Below are 20,563 nucleotides of genomic sequence, written 5' to 3'. Positions count from 1 at the left end.
TGTAGCTAGTAGGGCCCTAGGGTTGAAATGATGAGGTGTGGGATTGTTCCCAGCCCCAGAGGGGGGCCCATATGGGGTCTGGTGATAAGAGAAAGTCTGGAAGGAGGCTGTGAGCATTTCCTCATTTCAGCAGCTTCCCATGCTCAAAAGCAGAACCTCCCTGCAACCGCGTCTGCTCTCCTCACACCAACAAGCGTCAGTTCCCACAAATGGGGAGGTGTGAGGGGGAAAAAAACCCACAGCGCCAGGAGAGCCAGCCCCAGGTGCAGGCTGCTGCTCCGCAGCCCATGGGAGAGCGAAGGGCCCAGCTCAGAAGCCCCGGCAGCAGAGGGGCAGGGAGGGCCCCCTGGGACAGAGGCTGCAGTGGGGAAAGTCAGGGAGCAAAACTTTCCTCTTGCAGAGCTGGCAGTCAGAGAGACTCAACGGGCAACGCCACCCAGTCACAAACAGCACCTACGGCCACATCCTGTTCCACCGCTGACAAACGCAGTGACAATTCAACCCAGAAATTGCAACAGCGCGTCCCACCCGTGCTCCTGCCTGACAGTGATTAGGGCCCCAGGAGGCCATGCCAGACCCTCTCACAGATAACTTGTCAACGACATGCCAAAGAACCAGCAACTGTCTTCTAATCCCCAGCCACGCACCCTATGTCCGAACCCCCGAGGGCTGGGACGCACCAACAGTCCTAGCTCCTGGAACCACATTAGTATTCACATTAACTGACCCCGACCCTTTTAAAAAGGAAGCTAAAAATCCTCCACCGTATCTTGTGGCAGAAAGTTCCATGGGTTAATTAAAATCCATAGGTACCATGGTGACAGCAGATGTTTGACCCTTTAGCTGCTTGAGAGAAGTTCTTGGTGTGCTGAAGCTCAGAGGCCAAGATTGTGTAATTTGTTGGCTGTCTTGTGGTCACACCGAGGAGCCCTTTGTGCTACATTTTCTAGCATGACTAGTGCTTGCAGGCATCCAACCCTAGACCCTTTTAACGGGGTCTGATGTCCAGAACATGGAGCATTTGCTCTCTGAAAGCAAGAGCCCTCGAAAGAGCCAAAGTTCCCCCAAACCACTACTCCCCTTTTTCATAACCCTTGACTGTCTGCTATTCGGGCATCTTTTTTGTTTTTGGCTGCACTGCTGCTCAGACCAGGATCAGAGGCCTCTAGAGTGAACAGAGATAAGAAGCAGAATAGAGTTTAGAAAAGAAAAAAACCACAAGATTTTATTTAAATACTCTACTCTAAATAGGTCACAAAGGAACAGACACCACACTAATGGTAAAAAGATACAAGTTTATAACATCTTATAAAAACTACAGTTTAAAAGTGATTCTCCTTGATCTCATCAGTAACACGCGCTCCCCCCAGCCCACCCCCGTCGCAAAATAAGTATATTTAAAAAAAAAAAAAAAAAGACAAGTAAGCCAGCCATGGGACTTTCCAGATATCGCTCAGCTCGGATTCACTAACACAGGAGAGTTCTTGGTCCATCTGTCAAAACAGTAGTTCTGGGACGACCGGGGGCCACTCCCCCGCTGCGTCCAGGGCTCAGTGTCACGCCACAGTGAGAGTGCGTTTGTTCTGCCTGTGAAAGGCACCCGGGCAGCCATCCCCTTCTTGTTCACACACTCCTTGACTCAAGGGCAGGCACGCACAGGTGTGTGTGTGGAATCTCTCACAGTCAGCCGGCAGCATGATTTCCAATCCCTGGCCTTTGGGGGCTCATGCCAGAAAACACCCCTAGCTGCAGCCGGGCGTGTGGTTTTCTGTCTGGGTGTTTAACGCTCACGCAGTGGAGAAGGAAATCACTCTGGCTGGAGATCAAGGTCTAATGATGCACATGAACACAGTTCTACAGCTGACCTCTTCCCTGGGCTGTTCCCGATACAGGCCTCACCTGAGAAGACAGCTGAATACAAGCTCAGCAGACTGTGCACACTAGAGAGTAGGGTCCCGTCTCTGAAACACAGACACTGCCCCCCCCCCCCCGCGGGCTCATGTGGATATGGATGCTACAGGAAAAATTAGCTTTACATGGGTGCACAAGGAGATGCAGTGCCCGTTGGCACCCCCCGCTCGAGAACCAGCCAGCCTGACGCCCATGGCGCTGCAACTCATCTGCTTTTCAGCCACAGCGGGGCTGGGGACAGCTGCATTACTGTGAATGCACCCCGCTGTGACAGTAAGGGGCTTGCAAGAGCCTGGTTTACCCTAGCTTGAAAGCAGGGGAAGCCCCGCATTGCACCGGAATAATATATTTACACTGGAGGGTTGCATTGTTTTAACTTGGACTCTCCAGCACAGAGGAGGTGCTGACACGCCTCTTTGCTACAGTAAGTTAACAGCCAATTTTAAACATCGTCTTGTGCGTGTCACTAGAACTGACACATTTTCAGCAGATTTATTTTGGAGTGCTGGTGCTAGCCAGGCTGCCCTTTTGCACTCAGCTCAGACAGGGAAACTTTTGTTTCGAGTCAGTTTCAGTTGTGTTCCTTGTCAGCTTCGCTGCCCCCACCTTTCTCATGCTATTTCGGCTGCAGACCAGCTAGGAAGAATAAACTCATAGTCACGAAACATCTCTGTCAATATTACTCTTTATCCCCAGGTATAGCTCGGGGACGCTAAGGAAAATTAATCCTAATTAAAAGGTCTGATTTATAGTGAATTAGTTAAACTGCATTAAATCCCTGTGTGAATGCTCTTATTCAGAACGAAAGTGGTCTTAATTCGATTTATCTTAATTCACTTTGAAATGTCATGACAGGTTACTTCTAAGGGCATTTAAAAATAAAAAAAAATGTTCAAATCATCATAAGTCACTAATTTATGGATATAAAATTGAAAACACTTTCCATGCATCAGCTGAGGGGGTTTGCAGAGCACGAGCCGTATGTGAACCCAATAAGCCTCTTAGCCCCAGATCTGTACTTATTACTGGGAATTGAAATACCTCTGCCGAGACAGTTTAGAAAAAGGCAGCTGGGACCTTCAGGCTTCAAAACAGCTGCAGTTTCTATAGTGCACTGCCAACCTGCAGCATCAGCTAGACAGATGAACCCTTTCTATAGCACACAGTGTGCACGCATCAGCTACTCAAAGGACTCTCTGTAGCAGCAGTGACGCCAGTAGCTCTGCAGGTCAAAAAAACAGCTTTTGAGAAAATCCCCAGCCACACACACCAAAACTCTGCAACGCTGAACGCAGGCAGCTTCAGGCCCTCAGATGTTCTGAGCAGCAAGGTTCCCACCCATCATTTAGGGGTCTCTGCCCCAGACCACAGGTGTTCCATCCGCTATGAAAGTTCAAAACCAAGAGTGAGTTAATTTGTCCTCTAAACCAGCATCTGGTTTAACCGAACTAACTGTTTGCCAACACCCTTTTGCCAGTAGTCCTACAGGATAGCTTGTACTGCCCCCTTGTGCTGGGCAGAAGTACTGCCAGACTGTAACAGGCACCCAACCAATGTTCACGTCACAGCCAACACCCCAAGATCCACCGTCAGCAGTTTTACACAGAAGATTCGTGTTCCAAGAGTAAAACTTCATACTTCTCTCTGCAAAAGTGAGTCAGTACAATTAGCGCAGGGAGAACACAGATACTGAGCAGTCCTTTGCCCAAGGTCGGCGTCAGAGCTGGGACTAGAACCCACGACCTTCTGACTTCCAGTCGATTGCCTTACTCGTTGGGTAGGAACAGGAGAATAGTGACACCAAACACACAACGGGACATCCCATTTCAGCCATTATTGCCACAGAGCACAAGGAGCCAGGGCTGAACAGCAGATCACGCCTGTTCGGAAGAGAATCTTAAATCTAGGATTAAAGGCTTTTCTGGTGACATTCGCCACGCCAAGATACTTCACCACCTCCAGGCGTTCAGTGTTGACCCCACCCATGAAACCCAGTTCTACAGACGTGAGACACAGTCAACGAGGTAGCTTTTAAAAAGCCAGGATTTCTGGGGGCCCGACAGAACGACAGGCCAACTCTCCGCAGGAGCCAGATACTAGTCCCACAGCTGTGCTGATGATCAGTGATGCTGATGTTTTGACACGATAAGGGGCTAGGCAAAGCTGCATGTCACTGCTGGTTTCGGCTCCCTTCACCACAACATGGGGGCGTGGGTGGCTGGGAATCACCTTTTACCAAATAAAGAGGGTAAAAAGGTGGAAAGAGTCTTAGCTTCTCTGAGGGGCAGGAAAAGTTGAGAGTTCCTTTAAATTCCATCATCGGTGAAAGGGAGAGAGCAGGGAAAGACTCGTGCAAAAGTGACTCGTCTCTCCTTCTCAATCGGCTTTGACCTGACGGGGTAACCACCAGTGGTTTGCCGGGAAGCTGCTTCCATACGACACTCCCTCGACCTTGCGCCCCACTGCCAGGTTGCAAGGCCCAGCTCCGTTCAAACAGCCGTCCCCTCTCCTATCCAGGGCAGCTTAGGCCATGAGCCTGTGGTGGAAGCGTCCTGAACGTCTCCTTCCCTGCAATGTGGAACTCCCAGCTGAGAAGCTAGCCAGTCACCCATCCCATTGCTCCCCACAACAGAGCCAGACACTTTGCCTAGTGTGATTCTGAGTGACAGAATCAACAGGGCTTTCAGCACTTCCTTGACGAGACTATGCCGCAGTCTAACAGCCCTCCCAGGCGCCAGCAGCCTATGCTTCAATTCCAGACACCACCCAGAAGCGCCAGACGTACAACAGAGTGTGATTTTCTCAGGTAGGGAGACTGAAAAGGAACAATTCTAAGCCGAGGCTGCAGGGGCCTGGCAGAGAATCACGCAAATGGCACCGAAAATGAACCATTCTGAAATGGTCTCAAAGGGGAGCCTTGGCCTCTAACAGGCAGCAGGAACTGATCACGTAACGTCGTTAACTAACACTCCGCACTTCCATCCTGTGCGGTTACAAGCGGCGCCTGCGTTTGTCTGACGGCGTGGGCAGGCCAAGAGGCGGAGGATGCCCATTTAACCTCTTCCAACTCTCTACGGCAACAAAGCATGTTAGATGCAAGCAGGAAGTTGGACCATTGTGATTTCAGGGTTTAAGTCGCTCAGGTGCCCTGAACTCACAGCGCCAGATGGACTCAGCAGGAAGGGTAGTGATTGACACCTGGGAAAGACAACTCAGGCTACCAGGTTCCACTCTAGCCGTTCCCCAACGGAGACCGCAGTGCATATACAGATGTGGTACTCCGCCGGGGAGAGATCTGGATGAAGTACAGCATTCATACTGGTGTATCCGGCATGCAGGTGCAGGGAGCATGCCGCTGGCGAAATTCTACAAAAGAACCAAGCAAGGATGCATCAGGCCAAGCCAGGCTGCCCTGTCCTGTGCGGGGCCTGTGGAAGAGAGACAGAACTCTGTTCTCTTTGGAAACTGGCTTTGAGAGCCGGGGGAAAGCAGAGCAGAATCTGGCAGCAGGATGCATTGCAAATCTCCCCTGGCAGAGTGTCTCACAGAGATATATGGCTGAAGGGGGAGGAATGGGGGGGAAATTCAAGATAGAAACACATTCGTATCTCTCTTTTTTTTGGGGGGGGGGGGGGGGGGGAAGAAGAGAAGAGGAGGAGGAGCACCCGTGGGGGAAGGGAGTCTGAAGGGACCTGGAGACCCAAAGGAATGGCGCAGTGAGATAAACAGACAGAAGGTCGACTTCTAACATGAGCAGCGTCCCCGCTGGCCTAAGCTAAACTTGGGCAGTATCTACCTTCGCCGGACAAGGCCAGGCTGCACCGGTGCAGAGTGCGCTCTGCTGCTGGGAGAGGCTGCTACAGAGAGGATTTTATTTCGGAACGTAGCTAGCTACATGGAGGGCAATGGGGGGTGGGGGGCACATGATTTGAACTAAGTGACAGAGCCACTGACATTTTAAAGAGCATTTGGGTCATTTCCCAAGGGCGCTTTGCTCCAGGGTCACTGATGCTCAGAAAGCTGAGTCCAGACTCTGGCTGTCCCATGTGCCCTGCTCCCCCCCACCCCAGAACAATTACCAGGGCACCGAGTGACATCTTGGGGCAGAACCAGGAGATCCTGAGCTGCGGCGATGCCAGCTGCTGTGCCCAGACACCAAGCTTAGCTAGACCTAGGCTATGCAACCAGGGACATCGGGGTGGGGCTCCCAGCAGAGCACTGAGCAGGAAGTAGCCAATATACTGCTGTGCGCAGACATGAACAGCCTCCTCCTTCCTCACACATCTGTTCCCCGCCGGGAAAGGACGGATCTTTAGCCGACACTAGCTGGGCCTGAGCTTTCAGAGGCAGGGCACCAACGTGCGTTGGGAGCCAAGAGGGGAATTTGGGGAGGCAGAGTCGACGCTTTGGTAACAGGCTTTTTCTGGCCTGCAACAACCAGGGTTCCTGAGAGCGGCTGCGGAGCCTGGCCCCCTCCCTCATGCTCATGGTTTCTGTTTCTTCCACAGGAGGAAGTTTAACTGCCTTTCCCTGCAGGTCCCTTCAGCTGTTTCCAGCTCCCCCTGAACTGTGCAGTTGCTCCTGGGCCACTGGAGAGTTGCCAGAGAAGATCACGGTTTATTTAAGCGGTGTCCACCCCCAAGTGGACAGGGCACCGATTTAATGAAAGTGAAATCTGACAGTGGGTTAAATTCCCCCCCAAATCCACACCAGACACTGCAAAGATCCATTCCTGGCCAGCCCTCAGGGTCAAACAAAGGGGTGGATCTTCTCCCGAACTGCAAAGCAACTGAAAGCCTTCCCGAGCGTGAGCCAATCCCGGCAGCGTTTGAGGCTAGAGCATTTCTGAGAAAGCCAGATGATGGGCTGCTGCCATGAACCAGACTAGGATCTGAATTCCAGGGGGAATAGGGACGTGTGGTCATGTGATCACCCCAAGCATCCTCACATACACACACACTGGGGCCAAGGAAGGAGGGCAGCCTCTGGCAGGAGCCGTCCCCCACAGCCATGGGCTGTATGCCCCAAAGCACTGCCTGTCATCAGGGGTTTGGGTGTTGCTAAGGGATATGTTCAGACAATGCCATGCGGGTTCACCCAGGCCACATATCCAGCAGCAGCTCACACAACACCATTTCCTAGGACACTGATCGCACCAGCTGCTGGGTGTCACAAGAGTTTCAACCGCTACCCTCCCCCCTCCAACAGTGCGCTCTCCTCCCCGCTCGTTTCTTGAGGTGGAAAGAGCAGGAGGAAACTCGGTTACAAAATCAGACGCTCTAGAAATAAAAGCTCCGCAGACCTCATAACCAAGCTCTCGGCTGAGATGAGCTCCTGCATTTCACGCCTGAACCAAAATCCTCCACAGCTGCCTCTTATAATCCACTGCTTTGTTGGTCTCTTCCGGTGAGACTGGTTAAAAAAAAAGAGTCAAAAGAACAACATGGTTGATTTCCACCCCGCTGTATTTCATACCTGTGAGCTCTACCTGGGCGTGAGCTGGTCGGTCAGGTGATGGCAAGTGTTAAGAGTTTGAGGTGAGTGTCGCTAGCTTTGCCCTGTTGTCCCCCGAAGCCTTTCCTGAGAGGCAAATGGTGATACTTCAAAAACAAACCAATGGAAAAGAAGGTTTATACACAGCTGCCCGTGGCTTCTGCTGGTTGGGTAGAGATTCCAGATCATCCTCGTCTTATTTACAGTGTCAGGACCCCATCTGAGAGTCTAGGAGAGTCCTCAGCGCTGTCCCCACCTTGACCGGGGGAGCAGGAGCAGGCAAAAACCAGACACAGAAAACTGAAAATCCTGTCCACTTCCTAGCTTCTCCGATGCATCGCCCTGGCTCCTAAAGCAGCAGCTGCGAGTCGGGGGTTTTGGTCTGGCAGCCCTGGCACATTCGTTTGTGTCTAAGCAGCCGATCTGTCCTGGAGAAGCTCTGTGAGAGATGGAGGAGAGAGAAGGGCGTTATTGCAACATCCAATCCAGCCAATAAGAAAAGCACCAACGCAGGGCAGCGTGTGCTGCAGGAGTCTGTTATGGGAATGGCAGGCTCGCTCTTTGGAGCTAGGAAAGACTCCTAGAGCAGCAAGGCAGGGCTAGGTTCTCCGCTCAGCACAGGGAGCCGGAGTCAGGGGTGCCGTGTGCTGACCCCAGCCCGTTATAGTAGTCCGAGGGCTGCTCTTGCTTACACAACTGGCCTAGGGTCACTTAGACCATTGGTTTAGACCATGGGTCGCGGCGGCTCTCGTCAGCACCGCCGATCGGGCCGTTAGAAATCCTGGCAGCGGTGCTGCCCAGCTAAGGCAGGCTAGTCCCTACCTGCTCTGATACCATGCTGCACCCCAGAAGCGGCCAGCAGCAGGTCCATCTCCTAGGTAGGGGGTGAGGGGAGCCCATTGGGTTCTGCCCCCACCCTGAGCACTGGCTCCACACACCCACAGACCGGGAACTGGCCAATGGGAGCTGTGGGGGTGGTGGTGCCTGCGGGTAAGAGCCATTTGCACACCTCAGCCTAGGAGCTGGACCTGCTGCTGGCTGCTTCTGGGGTGCAGCGCGGTCTGTGGTGCCAGGCAGGTGGGAAGCCTGCTTTAGCACCCCCACTGCGCCACTGACTGGGAGCTGCCAGAGGTAAGCCTGTGCCCCAACCCCATCCCAGTCCTGAGCACCCCCCGAACCCGGAGCCCCTTTCTGCACCCCAAACCTGTCATCCCCAGCCCCACCCCAGAGCCTGCCCCTCCAGCCCAGAGCCCTGACCCCCTCATGCACCCCAACCCCCTGCCACAGCCCAGAGCACCCTTCCATACTCTGAACCCCTCATTTCCAACCCCACTCTGCAGCCCTCACCTCCCCTACCCCAACCATCTGCCCCAGCCCTGAGCCACCCCGCCACCCAAGCTCCATTGGGTTGCAGGCATCAATTTTCTTCAACTGGGTCGCCAGAAAAAAAGAGTTTGACTTAGGCAATGGAGAATTAGCACGGCCATGTCCCATCGCCACTCCCGACACCAGCTTTTAATTCCCACGGGGTGGGTCCCTAACTTCTGTCATGGGAATTCCCCACTGGTTGTTTTCAGCCAGAATCCAACCTCTTTTGCACTGTCTGAGCAGCACAAGGGGCTGGACCATAACCAAGAACCCGGCCCAGCGCTCAACCACGCTGCTCAGCTGACCAAGTCGGTGTCTAGAGAGAAGACACGGCCCCACGTGGCTGAGCAGCTGGCTGTTCTGCACTGCTCTGCTGGGTGGGAGCCCGGAGTCTAACCCAGCTCGGACACCAACTCTGCAAGACAGCTGGGCCGTTTTCCATGCGTGGCTACCGATGGGGGGGTGCCTCTGTTTTGGGGGAGCCATCCCGGGCCACGTTTGACCTGATATTTTAAGAGCTCCTGAGCACCTGCAATCCCAGCAGAAGTCCAGGAGAGCTGGGGGCGCTCACAGCTCAGGTCATGGCTAATGGAGGCACCCTAAAAGGTAGCAATTTCTGACCTTAAACCCTTCGCAATCCCCTACTTCCTGGGGGAGCTGTGGGAGCCTTTGCTCATGTCTCTGCAGAGCTAGGAAGATGAGCCGTGCTCTGTAGGCCCTAGGCAGAGATCTGCATTGCTAGACACAGACCAAAAGCAGCACCAGGCAGATTTGACCGGGCCAGATCGAACCAGGAACAAATTCCTGGCAAGCTCTCGTCCAGGCTGTTCGTAGGAGGATGGTGGTTCTGATAGGAAGGAAGCAGCGTCCCGCACTGTGTGCGCACAGATCTGAGTGCGCTAGCTCCCCGTGATAATCCCGCTGTCCTGCTCTGAGAAACCACTGAGCCTAGCAGCCTCCCTAGCACAGAGCCTGGGCTGATGCAGCAAAGCGACTCCACCCCTCGCTCTGCGGCATGCCTGGCCAGGGTGGGGGTTACCTGCATGCAGTGCTCGCACTGGTAGGGCTTTTCGCCGCTGTGCACGCGCTTGTGGCGCTCCAGGTGGTACTTCTGGATGAAGCGCATGTCACACAGATCACACTCGAACGGCTTCTCACCTGGGAAAGAGCAGAAGGGGCTGTGATAGGGAGGCTTGTACTGCCTTCTGCCCCCCCCCCCCCACTCCCTGCCCACCCCAGTGGTGGCACAGAGCCTCGTGCCACCGCCTGGCTCCGAATCCCCGCTGCCCTGCACGACCCAACCTTGCCATAGTCCCCCACACCAGTCAGTCTGGCTTGCATCTCCGCCCTCGTCTCCTACTGTGCCCCCACACTTACCCGATCAATAATGTCACTTTGAACCACCTCTCCTCTTCATTTCCCTTTCCTAGTCCTGTCTCAGCGCCTTCCTGTGGGCAACCTCTTAACCCATCTGCAAAGCCGCTGCCTTCTCCCCATTCAGCGCTGCCCCCAGTCGGAAAGATCATTCACCAGGCTGGTCGGCATTAACTGATCAATGGGTGCATGCCCCAAAGCTGAGTAACCATCTGATCTTGTGGCGGCGGCGCTTCATCACTGCACCACATGTGAGTTTTGCTTGAAAACTCACCAGGGCAGGGACAGATTTAATCCTGCATGTCATCCCCTCTGCACAGCCTGTTTGGTCCCCCCCCTTTTCTCTGACGTCACAGCCCCACCCTATTCTAGAGCTCACAGCTCTCTCCCCCTCGCTGCAAGGTTCGGGGCAAAGCAGCAGAAAAGCAAAGACAGGCAGGGGCAGAGGGACAGAAGAGCGAGGATCTTCCATCATCACGATCCAAGCTCTCAGCAAGGAGCGGCTCACACAGCAACAGCAGCTTCCTCCTCATCAGATGCAGTGGTAGCAGCTAGAACGCAATGCAGTGAATGCACCACCTTTAAAGGCAGCGTTCGCGAACTCTGCACCCGAGACCTAATATCCAGGCAGGTACATGTTCTGATTTAAACATCGCTAGGACCCTAGTGCCCTCTTGCAACCTTTCTGCTTAAGGAGCCGAGCTGTTTGATCAAAAGAGCCCCTGTCCCCACTGGAGCACAGTTCAAGTTACAGATGCAGCTGGAGTTACGGATCAGCCTCTCAACGCTTCACCCCCTGTTCTGCTTCTGATCCAGAAGGCCCACAGCAACCATCGGCAGAGCAAGACCCTCGCTCTCCTGGCTCTTTACCAGTATGGATGAGGATGTGTCTCTTGAGATGGTAGCTGCTCCGAAAGGCTCCGTAGCAGTGCTCGCAAATAAAGTTCTTGGGGATTCTCAGCTGGAAGGAGCCGTTCTGCTCAATCACCATCACCTGCGAAGCACAGACAGACCCTCACCATTCCTGCGCATGGCACAGCGAGCACATAACACTGCTCTAGGGTCAGGTGCTGCCAAACTATTCGCCCCTCCCTACCCCCTTCCATTTGGGGACGGCCAAGCTCTCTTGTGAACGCTTCAGGGCAGGGCCCATTTTTGTCGTGTCTGTGCAGTGCCTAGCACAACAGGACTCCGGGGCCCCTAGCCACTGCATTAAAGATTGTGACGCACTTTGAGATCTCCTGATGAAAAGCTCTACGGAAGAGACAGGTACCATTATTAATGCTACAATATCAATAGTTTAGCCTCCCAGTCCTCCTAGAAGGTAAGACAGAAGATGAAGACACCGAGAGGTTAAAGGACAGGTTTGTGGCCATGCAGCAAGCCTATGGCAGGTCCCGGGACAGAACTCAGGAGTTCTGATTCCAAGTCCCGTTGCTTTATTCACAAGAGCACTCTTCCCATTTTAGCAGAGATTCTTCTTGCAGGTGAGACGGGCTCAGTACTGCAGGGAGAACTAGTATCTGCCACAGGACGTCAGTTCACATTTTGATTGGGGGGGGGGTAATCGTGTTCCCCCCCCACCTTTACCCCAGTGTCACTCTTGGAGCCTGTGAATCCATTTCTTGGCTGCAAGGTGCTGGGCCCTCAAGGCTGAGCCGTGCAACGGCGAGGAGCCGGATGCCTGAGCTGTGAGAGTGTGTGGAGACAAACACCTGAAATCCTCGGCTGTCTGAGATACAGGCAGCAATGCCAACAGCTCACTCGGGAAGAAGGGTTGGCCCTGAGCCTGGTGAGACTTCATAACGCAGCCCCGTCTGCCCTGCTCCTCCCTGACCATACGACGGACGATTACCTGCCTTTTTAATGGTCTTTTTCGGCTGTGATGCTTCTGCCGGCTCTTCCTCTTTACGGCTGCGAGATTTCTCGCTCTCCTGGCGGAGACCCTTAAGGAGAGATAACAGGGGTCAGTTCTTTCCCGGTGTGCATTTCTAGAGCCCCTTGCCCCCGGAACCCTCTGGAGATGCCCTGCGCTGTTACATTTAGAGACCCCTTTCTAGTCACGTCAATGACCGTAGGTCTGGGGATGGGGCAGGATCAGGGTAGAGCTCCCCCCATACCAGCATGTTCGCGCTGTTCCCTCTCTCTCCATTCTCGGTCTGCTTGGAGCTCTGTTTTGGCATCATCTTCTTGCTGGCAACAGTTGGCACGAGGCACACCCCAGAGAGGCCCTCGCAGGCCAGGAGACTCGCCTAAAAGACGAGACAAACGACCATGAAAGATGCAGGGTTCAGCTGAGCTTAGCCAGCCATAACCTAAGCAGCCGCTGCCCAAACATGCCAGTGCCCTCTAACAGAATGAATGGGATACATTCAGCCACATGTGCAACTACACCACCCTCTGGCGGCTGGAGGTCTACAAAGAGGGTCTATGAATTAATACTACTGGTAGCTAACGGGAGAGTTCCCTTGAGCTTAAAAAGTGCAGTGTTTTGGGAGCAAGCATTCCAGTTTCGTGGTGGTGTGTGCACAACCGTGTTGGTTGCATATGCTTAGCCTCCTTAATTCAACCGATACTTTGGTTGATCAGCACTACATTGTTTGCATTAAGTATCGACTTCTACCCGTTATCACTGTGGGTTACCAAGGGCTCTGCAGCCCATTCAGCTTGACAGTCACCTCCCTGTGACGTTGCATTCCTGTTACAGATGGGAAAATTGGGGCTCATTACCTGAGCCATCTTGTCTGTCTGTCCTCAACAAACGGATTGTAACAATTCTTTAGCCTTAATTCTCTCCCGGGAAAGAATTTTACGATTAGAAAGATTTTTTTTTTTCAGTTAATCATTTTTTGCCGGTCTTGTCCAGTACCCTCCACTTTGCCGACATCTTTCTGGATTCTGAGCGCCTGGAATCGTGTGTGGCGTTCTAAGGGAATCTTCCCCAAGCGCTGCCGAGAGCTGGAGAAGCTAGACGGGAAGGTAACTGACTGCACCGCTTTTACAGATGAGTCATCCCAACCCTAGCCCTGCTTCTGGATGGATGCTGGATAAAGGGGGTTGATCTCCGTGCCTCGATATCACTGCAGACACTTCTCTGGAGCCTGTGAGTTAAAAAAAAAAAAAGAAAAGAAAAGAAAAAAAAGAAGCATAACTGAACCAATTGACAAGGAACAGCTAGAGAAATACTTCTTTATCAGTGTGTCAAAGCACCTTCATTCAAAGAGAACCCAGGCAAAATTTATTGCTTAATATTAGCAGAGGTTTTGCTGGAAGGTGAGGAGAAGAGACATAACACTCTACTGTTTATGAGCTTTTCTAAGCCCTGTGCAAAGTTAGCCTTGACAACATTTTGCAGACGGGGAGACAGACAGAGAGGTAAAGTGACTGGCCCCAGGTCACACAGTCAGAACAGAGAGTAGAATCCAGGAGTTCTGACTCTCAGCGATCTGCCCTAATCTCTAGGCCACGCTCCCATCCCAAAGCTGGGAAGAGAACCCAGGAATCCTGACTGCCACCTTGTGTTCAAACACACCCCTTCATTCCTCGAATACTGACATGTACAGAAAGGCTGCACTGGGTGCTCGCCGACATTATTATTTCACAGTTCAGGAGAAAGTGTTTAGAAGTCATAACTTTCTATTCTTAGAAACAGGAAGCATAAAATCTGTCACACTGTAGTGCCATCTGTCTGCTCCGCGATGCTGCATGGAAGTACAGCGAGACTGCGAATGCGCAAGCAGTAATGAGCACAACTGTGGATGGTCATTCCTGTCCATGCATGCACAAGTGGAGTGAGCGAGCAAGTTTGTGGTGATTTGCCAGAAGATCAACACACACCTTGGTGTGAACTACTATGCGCGTGGTGACACAGTGCAGCACAAGTGAGGTCTGGTGTATGAATCGGAGGAAGCAGGCACCACAATAGGTGCTCAGTGTAGCATCCCAGAGTGCACACAGTAAGTATGCAAAGGACCCAGGTTGTTGCAAGGGAGCACAGCTAAATTCAAGCGCCTCTGTAACATGCTCATGTGCAACAGCCCCAGCTGTGGACAAGCGTGCAAAGCCACAGCATGGGTGTGCAAACACGCAGCTGGTACAAGGCTGTGACCCAAGAGGGCAACGTTGCAACCTGTATTTGTGCCTGAGCGTGCAAGGCCTGAGCACGAGTGTGCACACGAGCGTGGGGGGCGGGCAAGGCCCAGCGCCCACAAGCGTGCAAGCCGCAGCCCCCGAGCGTGCGAGCGACCGCGCACGCGGGTGGGTATAAGTGTGCAAGCCGCAGCCCCCGAGCGTGCAAGCGCATGCGCGCAAGGCCGAGGCGCGGGGGCTGCCAGGCCGAGCCGGCCCCGGCCCCGGCCCCCTGAGGGGTGCGGCCCGTTGGCCCCCAGGGCCCGCTGCCCACCAGCTGTGGGCTCCGTACCTGGCTCGGCCGCTGCGGGCTCCAGGCTCCGCCGTCGCCTCCGTGCGCTCCCCCGGGAGACAAGTTTACAAACAGCGGCCCGAACCCTCTCGGCCCCCGCCGCTACCCCGGAACCGGAAGCGCTTGACACAGGGGTCACGTCCAGTCCGCCCGGGCGGGCGGGGCCGGCGCGTGCGCACGGCCGCTCCTGAGGCCGCCCCGGCCGCCATCTTGGTGCAGGGTAAGTGAGAGGAAGAGGGCGGGGGCTGTTACCAGGGTAACCCTGAGTAGAGGGCGGGAGATCCTGTGGCCTCTGGGGGTAGGCTCTCCTTGGCCCCAATATAAACCCTTGGGGGAGGGGCTCTCCCTGGCCCCACCCAATATACCCCCCCGGGGGAGTGGGCTGTCCCTGGCTCCACCCCAATATAACTCCCCTGGGGGGAGGGGCTCTCCCTGGCCCCAACCCAATATACACCCCCCTGTGGGAGGGGCTCTCCCTGGCCCCACCCCATATAACCCCCCAGGGGGGAGTGGGCTGTCCCTGGCCCCACCTCAATATACACCCCTCAGTGGGTGGGGCTGTCCCTGGCCCCACCTCAATATACATCCCCCAGTGGGTGGGGCTGTCCCTGGCCCCACCCCATATAACCCCCCAGGGGGGAGTGGGCTGTCCCTGACCCCACCTCAATATACACCCCTCAGTGGGAGGGGCTGTCCCTGTCCGCACCCCAATATACACCCCTCAGTGGGAGGGGCTGTCCCTGGCCCCACCTCAATACACCCCCCTGGTGGGAGGGGCTCTCCCTGGCCCCACCCCAATATACACCCCCCAGTGGGAGGGGCTATCCCTGGCCCCACCTCAATATACACACCTGGGTTGTGAGGAAAGGGGGAAGGAGAATAAACATGGGAAAATAGTTGTACTTTGTGTAATGACCTACCCATCCCATCTTTATTTAAGCCTAATTTAATGGTGTCCAGTTTGCAAATTAATTCCAGTTCAGCCGCCTCTCGTTGGAGTCTGTTTTTGAAGGTTTTTTTGTTGTAATATTGCGACTTTTAGGTCTGTGATGGAGTGAGCAGGGAGACTGACGTGGTCTCTGACTGGTTTTTAGCCTGCTATGACTCTCTGATCTGCAGAGGCCTTGTAACAATGTACCCAGCCCCACTTCACTGACAGTTGTTCCAGAAGCAATGGGGATCCTCAGTGGCCGGAAGTGGCCACTGCAACCTTCATGGCTGCTACCATCACGTGACTTTTCACAGCTTGCAGATCTGGGATCTCACAGGTGAGAAATCCCCGCTGGCTTAAAATAAAGTATGCCTTGTTGTTGAAATCCCTTTTTGCTGTCCATAAAAGTCTGGCAGGGAGCTGTCCCTTGTTGGTGCCGGCCAGACCCGTGATGATACCATGTGGACTAACTCCTGTAGTTAATTTCCCATTTGGAGCCGTAGGCCAGGGTGCAGGAATTGATCCTGACATGGTGTGCTGCCTGTGCTGCTCCCACAGAGTTCCTTTCCCCGCCCCACCTTCCCCTTCTTTAGGGGGATACACAGGCAGAAAGCAGGCAGCAGGCTGTTGGGCAAAGCGCATTTGGAAGGTAGGTGGATTCTCATGAATTAGGGGTGGTAGAGTAGAGTGGGTCTGGAGTGGAGTGGGTCTGTAAAAGGGTGATGTTCATTCTTGCAAGGAAATGAGATTACTGTGGAATAATAAGGGTGGGTTCAAAAGTTGAAGGTTTAATGATTTACAGTGAAAGGCCTTGTCTTACCCAGGGATTGTGATTATAACATATTGCTGTGACTCAGTTCCCTCTCTGCCTTCCAGTCGCTTTTGAGTACTTGTAGGTTTCGTGCTCCTTACTATTCTCAGCCTGATCATAAACAAGAGTAGAGTTTATTTTAATAAACGCAGGAGAAGATTTTCCCCAGGGCCCCATGAACACAAGTGGCATAGAGAAATCACTGGGGCTTGTGCTCTGAAATCCCTTAGGTACCTTTGAAAAGATTCCCCTCAACCAGTCAGCAGTGCTGCCAACTCTGATGATTTTATCACAAGTCTGACAATATCTGGTGCCTCAAAACCCCAGGTCCTGGAGTCCTGTGATTAGAAGAGCATCTCAGCTATCATTTTTTTTTTTAAACTAAGTTTTTAACCCTCATGGTTGCAGAGAAGAATGTGAGTATGTGAAGCCAATGTGATCTACAGGCTCAGAAACCAGTACGCAAAGAAAAAGAAGCCCATTTTTATTTTATTTGGCTTAAAATCATGATTTTTTTTTTAAATCTCATGATTTTTGGGACCTCACTCCTGATTTTAGAAAGCTTGGGGTTAAAGATACGGAATCAACAGGAGAGAAGTTTGGCTCAAGAAGCAAATTAAAACCCTGACCCAGGAGAGTAACAGCTTGTGGGAGTTAAGCACATGTTTAATGTCCTTTCCTCCACTGAGGTCAAAGTAATGTGCTCTTTGGGAATGAGCGCTCTCCAGTGGTGCCGGAAGGACCAGAAAGTTGGGGGGGGCCAAGCAGCAACCCAAAGAGGGGAGCAGTTGGGGGATGCCCAGGGGAACAGGGAGTGACTCCCTGCAGAGCCCGTCCTGTTCCTGCCTTCCCCACTACCTATGCTTGGGTCCTGCTCCCCCTGCGGGGGACTCTGCTGTCCAGGTGACCCTGGTACCCAACTCCCAACATCCTCCAGCTCCATCCCGGGCTCCCGGAAGCTCTGGCTTCTGTGCTCCCCTGCCTGGTCCTGGCTGCAGCTTCCCGACTCCCCCTGTGCTGACCTGCTACCAAGCACCTATATTCTCAGAAGGGCAGCGGCGACCTGGGAAGGCCCAGGGGTGACTCCCTGCATGGCCTGTCTGGTCACCGCCTCCCCCTACCTGTGCTCAGCTCCTGCTCCTCACTGGTGAGTCCATTGTGCTGGCGGCTCTGGTTTCTGGCATCTCCTGCCCTCCACTGCCTGGTCTTAGCTGCAGCATCCCAGGTTACCTCCATGCTGACCGGTTGCCGGGTGCCTATGTTCTCAAAGCGGGGGGCATGGGTCCCCTGTTTAAAAAGTGGGGAGGCAATTGCCCTTTGCCAAGCCCTGCTCTCACACCTATGATGCTCTTGCAAGAGCAGGCTTTCCTTTCTCCTTGTTCTCTCAATCTCTCCTTGGTCGCTCCTTCTTTTGTAGTGTGGCATCCATCCTTTCGAGAAGGAAAGCTCTTCAGGGCAGGGACCTTGACTTCCTTTGTGTCTGTGGTGCTGCCAGCTGTAAATAATATGTTCTAAGAACCAGCGGAGATGGGCCCTGCAGGTTCCAAACACTCTAGATTTTGGGGGAGATTTGGATCTGAGTGAGCAAAATACTGGGCCAAACGAAATGGATCAGACTGAACAGGCCAGATCTCAGCATTTTCAGGTCCAAGCTTAGCATTTCTGGTGCATAAACTAAGACCTGGCGTGTGCAAACAGGGTTCGGGGGCACGACCAGCCGCCCTATCTTTAAGGCTAGATGGGAGAAGAGGCCCGACACCTCTGCCTCTTGTAACTTGGGGACTCAGCATGGGAAAGGTGGAGAATCAAAGAGGTAAGAAGACCGTAGCCTGCCCTTGAGTTGGGTTTTGTATTCGTTACACTAGGAACCTCCTAAAAATTGTTAAAGCAGCAAAGAATCCTGTGGCACCTTATAGACTAACGGACGTTTTGCAGCATGAACTTTCGTGGGTGAATGCCCACTTCATCGGATGCAAGAGTGGAAATTTCCAGGGGCAGGTAAATATAAGCCAGTTTCTCCTCCCTTGGTTTTCACACCTCAACTGCTAGAACAGGGCCTCATCCTCCCTGATTAAACTAACCTCGTTATCTCTAGCTTGCTTATATTTACCTGCCCCTGGAAATTTCCACTCTTGCATCCGACAAAGTGGGCATTCACCCACGAAAGCTCATGCTGCAAAACGTCTGTTAGTCTATAAGGTGCCACAGGATTCTTTGCTGCTTTTACAGAACCAGACTAACACGGCTACCCCTCTGATACTAAAAATTGTTGGAATTTCCATTCCTGAAATGAACGGTTGCTAAATTAAATCCCCAATAAATGGAAACAAGTCTTCAGGCAGCACTTAATCAGCCTGCGCATTTCCCCGGGAGAACGGCTGTGGCTGGATTGGAAGAAGGCGTGGATGGTTTTTATATCCAGTAATAACATTTATAGCTTGGCAGGCTCAGATAGGAGTAAGTACCTCTCATGCTGTAATGTGAGCTGAAAGCCTGAGTGGGATTGGAACACAATTTTTTGTTACCACCTCTGTACATCATTGCACAATCGGCCAGGTGCATGGTGGGATTATATTAACTTTTCTTTGAAGTAGCAGTTGTTGGCAGGATTCGTGAGGCCGCACTGGATGAATCAGTCATTCGATCCGGTGTGGCAAATCCTCTACAAGGTCTGTTTTGTTCCATTTCTGCATGGTTTGCTTTAGCTGGAGGATGCACCGAGCAGGAGGCAGACAGAAATCAGCATAACAATTCCATTACATCAGGTGTAAGAAAAATTGGTGAAAACGGGGAAGTAACACTCACCTGGTACTCAGTGACCAAGTGTGACTTGCACTGAGCGAGTATTTAGCAGAGAATTAGCTGGTGCAGCTAAATTGGGGAAGGTATTTATCAATTGTATTAAAGGCTCCCACTCAGGATAGGTGCCCCATTACACTAAGCACTGTATAAATGCACGGTGATTGATATCCCTGTCCAAAGAGCGTACAGTCTAAATAGACATGGGTAGGAGAAAGGAAGCTTTATCATCTGCATTTTACAGGGGGGAAACTGAGGCATGCTCCGATTAGTGTAATTTGCCCCCACTCACACAGGGAATCTGTGGTAGCACCAAGAACTGAACCCAGCTCTCCTAAATCTCAGGTCAGTCTCTTAATCACAAGACCAGCCTTTGTCTCGCACATATTGGGATGTTGAGGGCATAAGTTAATGTTTAGGGCAGAGGATGCTCTCTCTTGCCCCCCTGGGTAGTTGCTTTTCCTGCTGCATACAAGTGAACCTTGTATTGCACATCCAGGGCTTGCTAAAGCAGTCTCCACTCTCTGTGCTTCCTCTTGACTTAAGTTGGTGCACTGCATGCCCGGCTTGTCGTTGCTACTTGTTGCACCTCCTCTGGTGGTGGGATGGGGTGCCGCACTTGTAGTCCTTGCTAGCCACGCCTCTGCAGAGAACATGAGGGCAGGGCTCTGTGGACTGCACTGGGGCCAACAGAGTGCACTTTGGCCAGAGCTGCCTAGTTCATTTCCCCTCTGGGAGCTGACAGGTAAGGAGCTGCTGCCTCTCCACTGCGCCTGAACCACAGGAAGGGGGGAATGAGAGAGAGGGACTGGGAGGGAAAGAAGAAAGGTGTTCAGAAAGCTCCCATCGGTGGCCGGGCACCCTGCCCGCTTCCTTGAGCACCGGATGAGCTGTAACGATCACTTTTCCCAAAGGAGTTTGTAATGTCTCAGCATCGCTCTGGCCTGGGCTGCCCCTGGCATTTCTGTGGCAAACAGCATTTAGCACATAGAGGTACAGTATCTCGGAGCCAGGCTGTTTGGACTGAGCCCAGCAGGAGGCTATGTGAATGTGACTCTTTCTTGTGTCTGACAAATAGAAAATCTCCTGGAAGCAGCAAGGGATGCCTTTAAGAGCTGCTGTGTGGACTGATTTGTCAGTAACAGATTGTTTCCTTTGTACTTTGTCCCTGTGATCTGGGCACAGATCTCACAGGGCTGGACAGGTAACAGGACACCGGGGGGCTTTTTCCCAGAATGGTTGTTTGGGGGGTGCGTGGGCTCCAATGGGGGAGAGCTCAGCACAGTTTTTTGTCGTGGGCGGAGAGCGTTCTCAGCCCGGCATAAAGCTGCAAGGAAGAATCGGACTGTGGCCCGAGTGCTGACCGTCGGGATCAGACACGGGCAGTGCCGCTGAGCTGCAGAGGGGTGACCCCGTGGTACAGAGGTTATGGACTAGGGATTATCACTGAAGAGCA

At 53.0% G+C, this 20,563-nt stretch overlaps 2 protein-coding genes across 9 annotated transcripts in view; one reads left to right on the top strand and one right to left on the bottom strand.

Annotated features, from left to right (window-relative positions):
• Window positions 1-1,776: 1,776 nt before the first annotated feature.
• Window positions 1,777-14,703, bottom strand: ZNF740 (zinc finger protein 740). Of its 3 annotated transcripts, XR_005591193.1 has the most exons (8): window positions 14,567-14,703; window positions 12,877-13,247; window positions 12,267-12,398; window positions 12,006-12,092; window positions 11,017-11,140; window positions 9,812-9,950; window positions 7,387-7,843; window positions 1,777-2,547 (listed from the first exon to the last, which is right to left on the bottom strand). XR_005591193.1 is itself a non-coding variant. In XM_039514151.1 (7 exons), exons 2-7 carry the CDS (start codon window positions 12,883-12,885, stop codon window positions 7,645-7,647), a joined length of 690 nt encoding a protein of 229 aa, XP_039370085.1. In that variant the 5' UTR covers window positions 12,886-13,247; window positions 14,567-14,703; the 3' UTR covers window positions 1,777-7,644. The 3 variants fall into 3 exon arrangements, 2 of the variants coding, with proteins under 2 accessions (XP_039370085.1, XP_039370086.1); XM_039514151.1 differs by having other exon boundaries at window positions 1,777-7,843; XM_039514152.1 differs by having other exon boundaries at window positions 1,777-7,843; window positions 9,812-9,930.
• CSAD (cysteine sulfinic acid decarboxylase) overlaps window positions 14,664-20,563 on the top strand; it is a 17,980-nt gene continuing 12,080 nt past the window's right edge. Inside the window, exons 1-2 of one of the 6 annotated variants that reach the window (XM_039514147.1) lie at window positions 14,664-14,786; window positions 15,609-15,834. Coding sequence is in view for 1 of the 6 variants with exons in the window: in XM_039514144.1 (XP_039370078.1) it covers window positions 15,949-16,146 (198 nt within the window). In the remaining 5 variants the exon portion in view is untranslated. The other 5 variants (XM_039514148.1, XM_039514146.1, XR_005591192.1 and 2 more) reach the window with 5 other exon arrangements.

The sequence above is a fragment of the Mauremys reevesii genome, linkage group 25 (genome assembly GCF_016161935.1).
Source record: "Mauremys reevesii isolate NIE-2019 linkage group 25, ASM1616193v1, whole genome shotgun sequence".
Classification (NCBI taxonomy): Eukaryota; Metazoa; Chordata; order Testudines; family Geoemydidae; genus Mauremys; species Mauremys reevesii.
The sequence above is the reverse complement of the archived record's forward strand: the minus strand, read 5'-3'. Positions and strand labels throughout refer to the sequence as shown.

Coding starts and splice junctions, on each gene's coding strand:
- ZNF740 (XM_039514151.1), bottom strand. Junction 9,951..11,016: donor ACACATCCTCATCCATACTG/GTAAAGAGCCAG, acceptor TCCCTATCACAG/CCCCTTCTGCTCTTTCCCAG. Junction 7,844..9,811: donor AGTGCGAGCACTGCATGCAG/GTAACCCCCACC, acceptor CATCTCTCACAG/AGCTTCTCCAGGACAGATCG.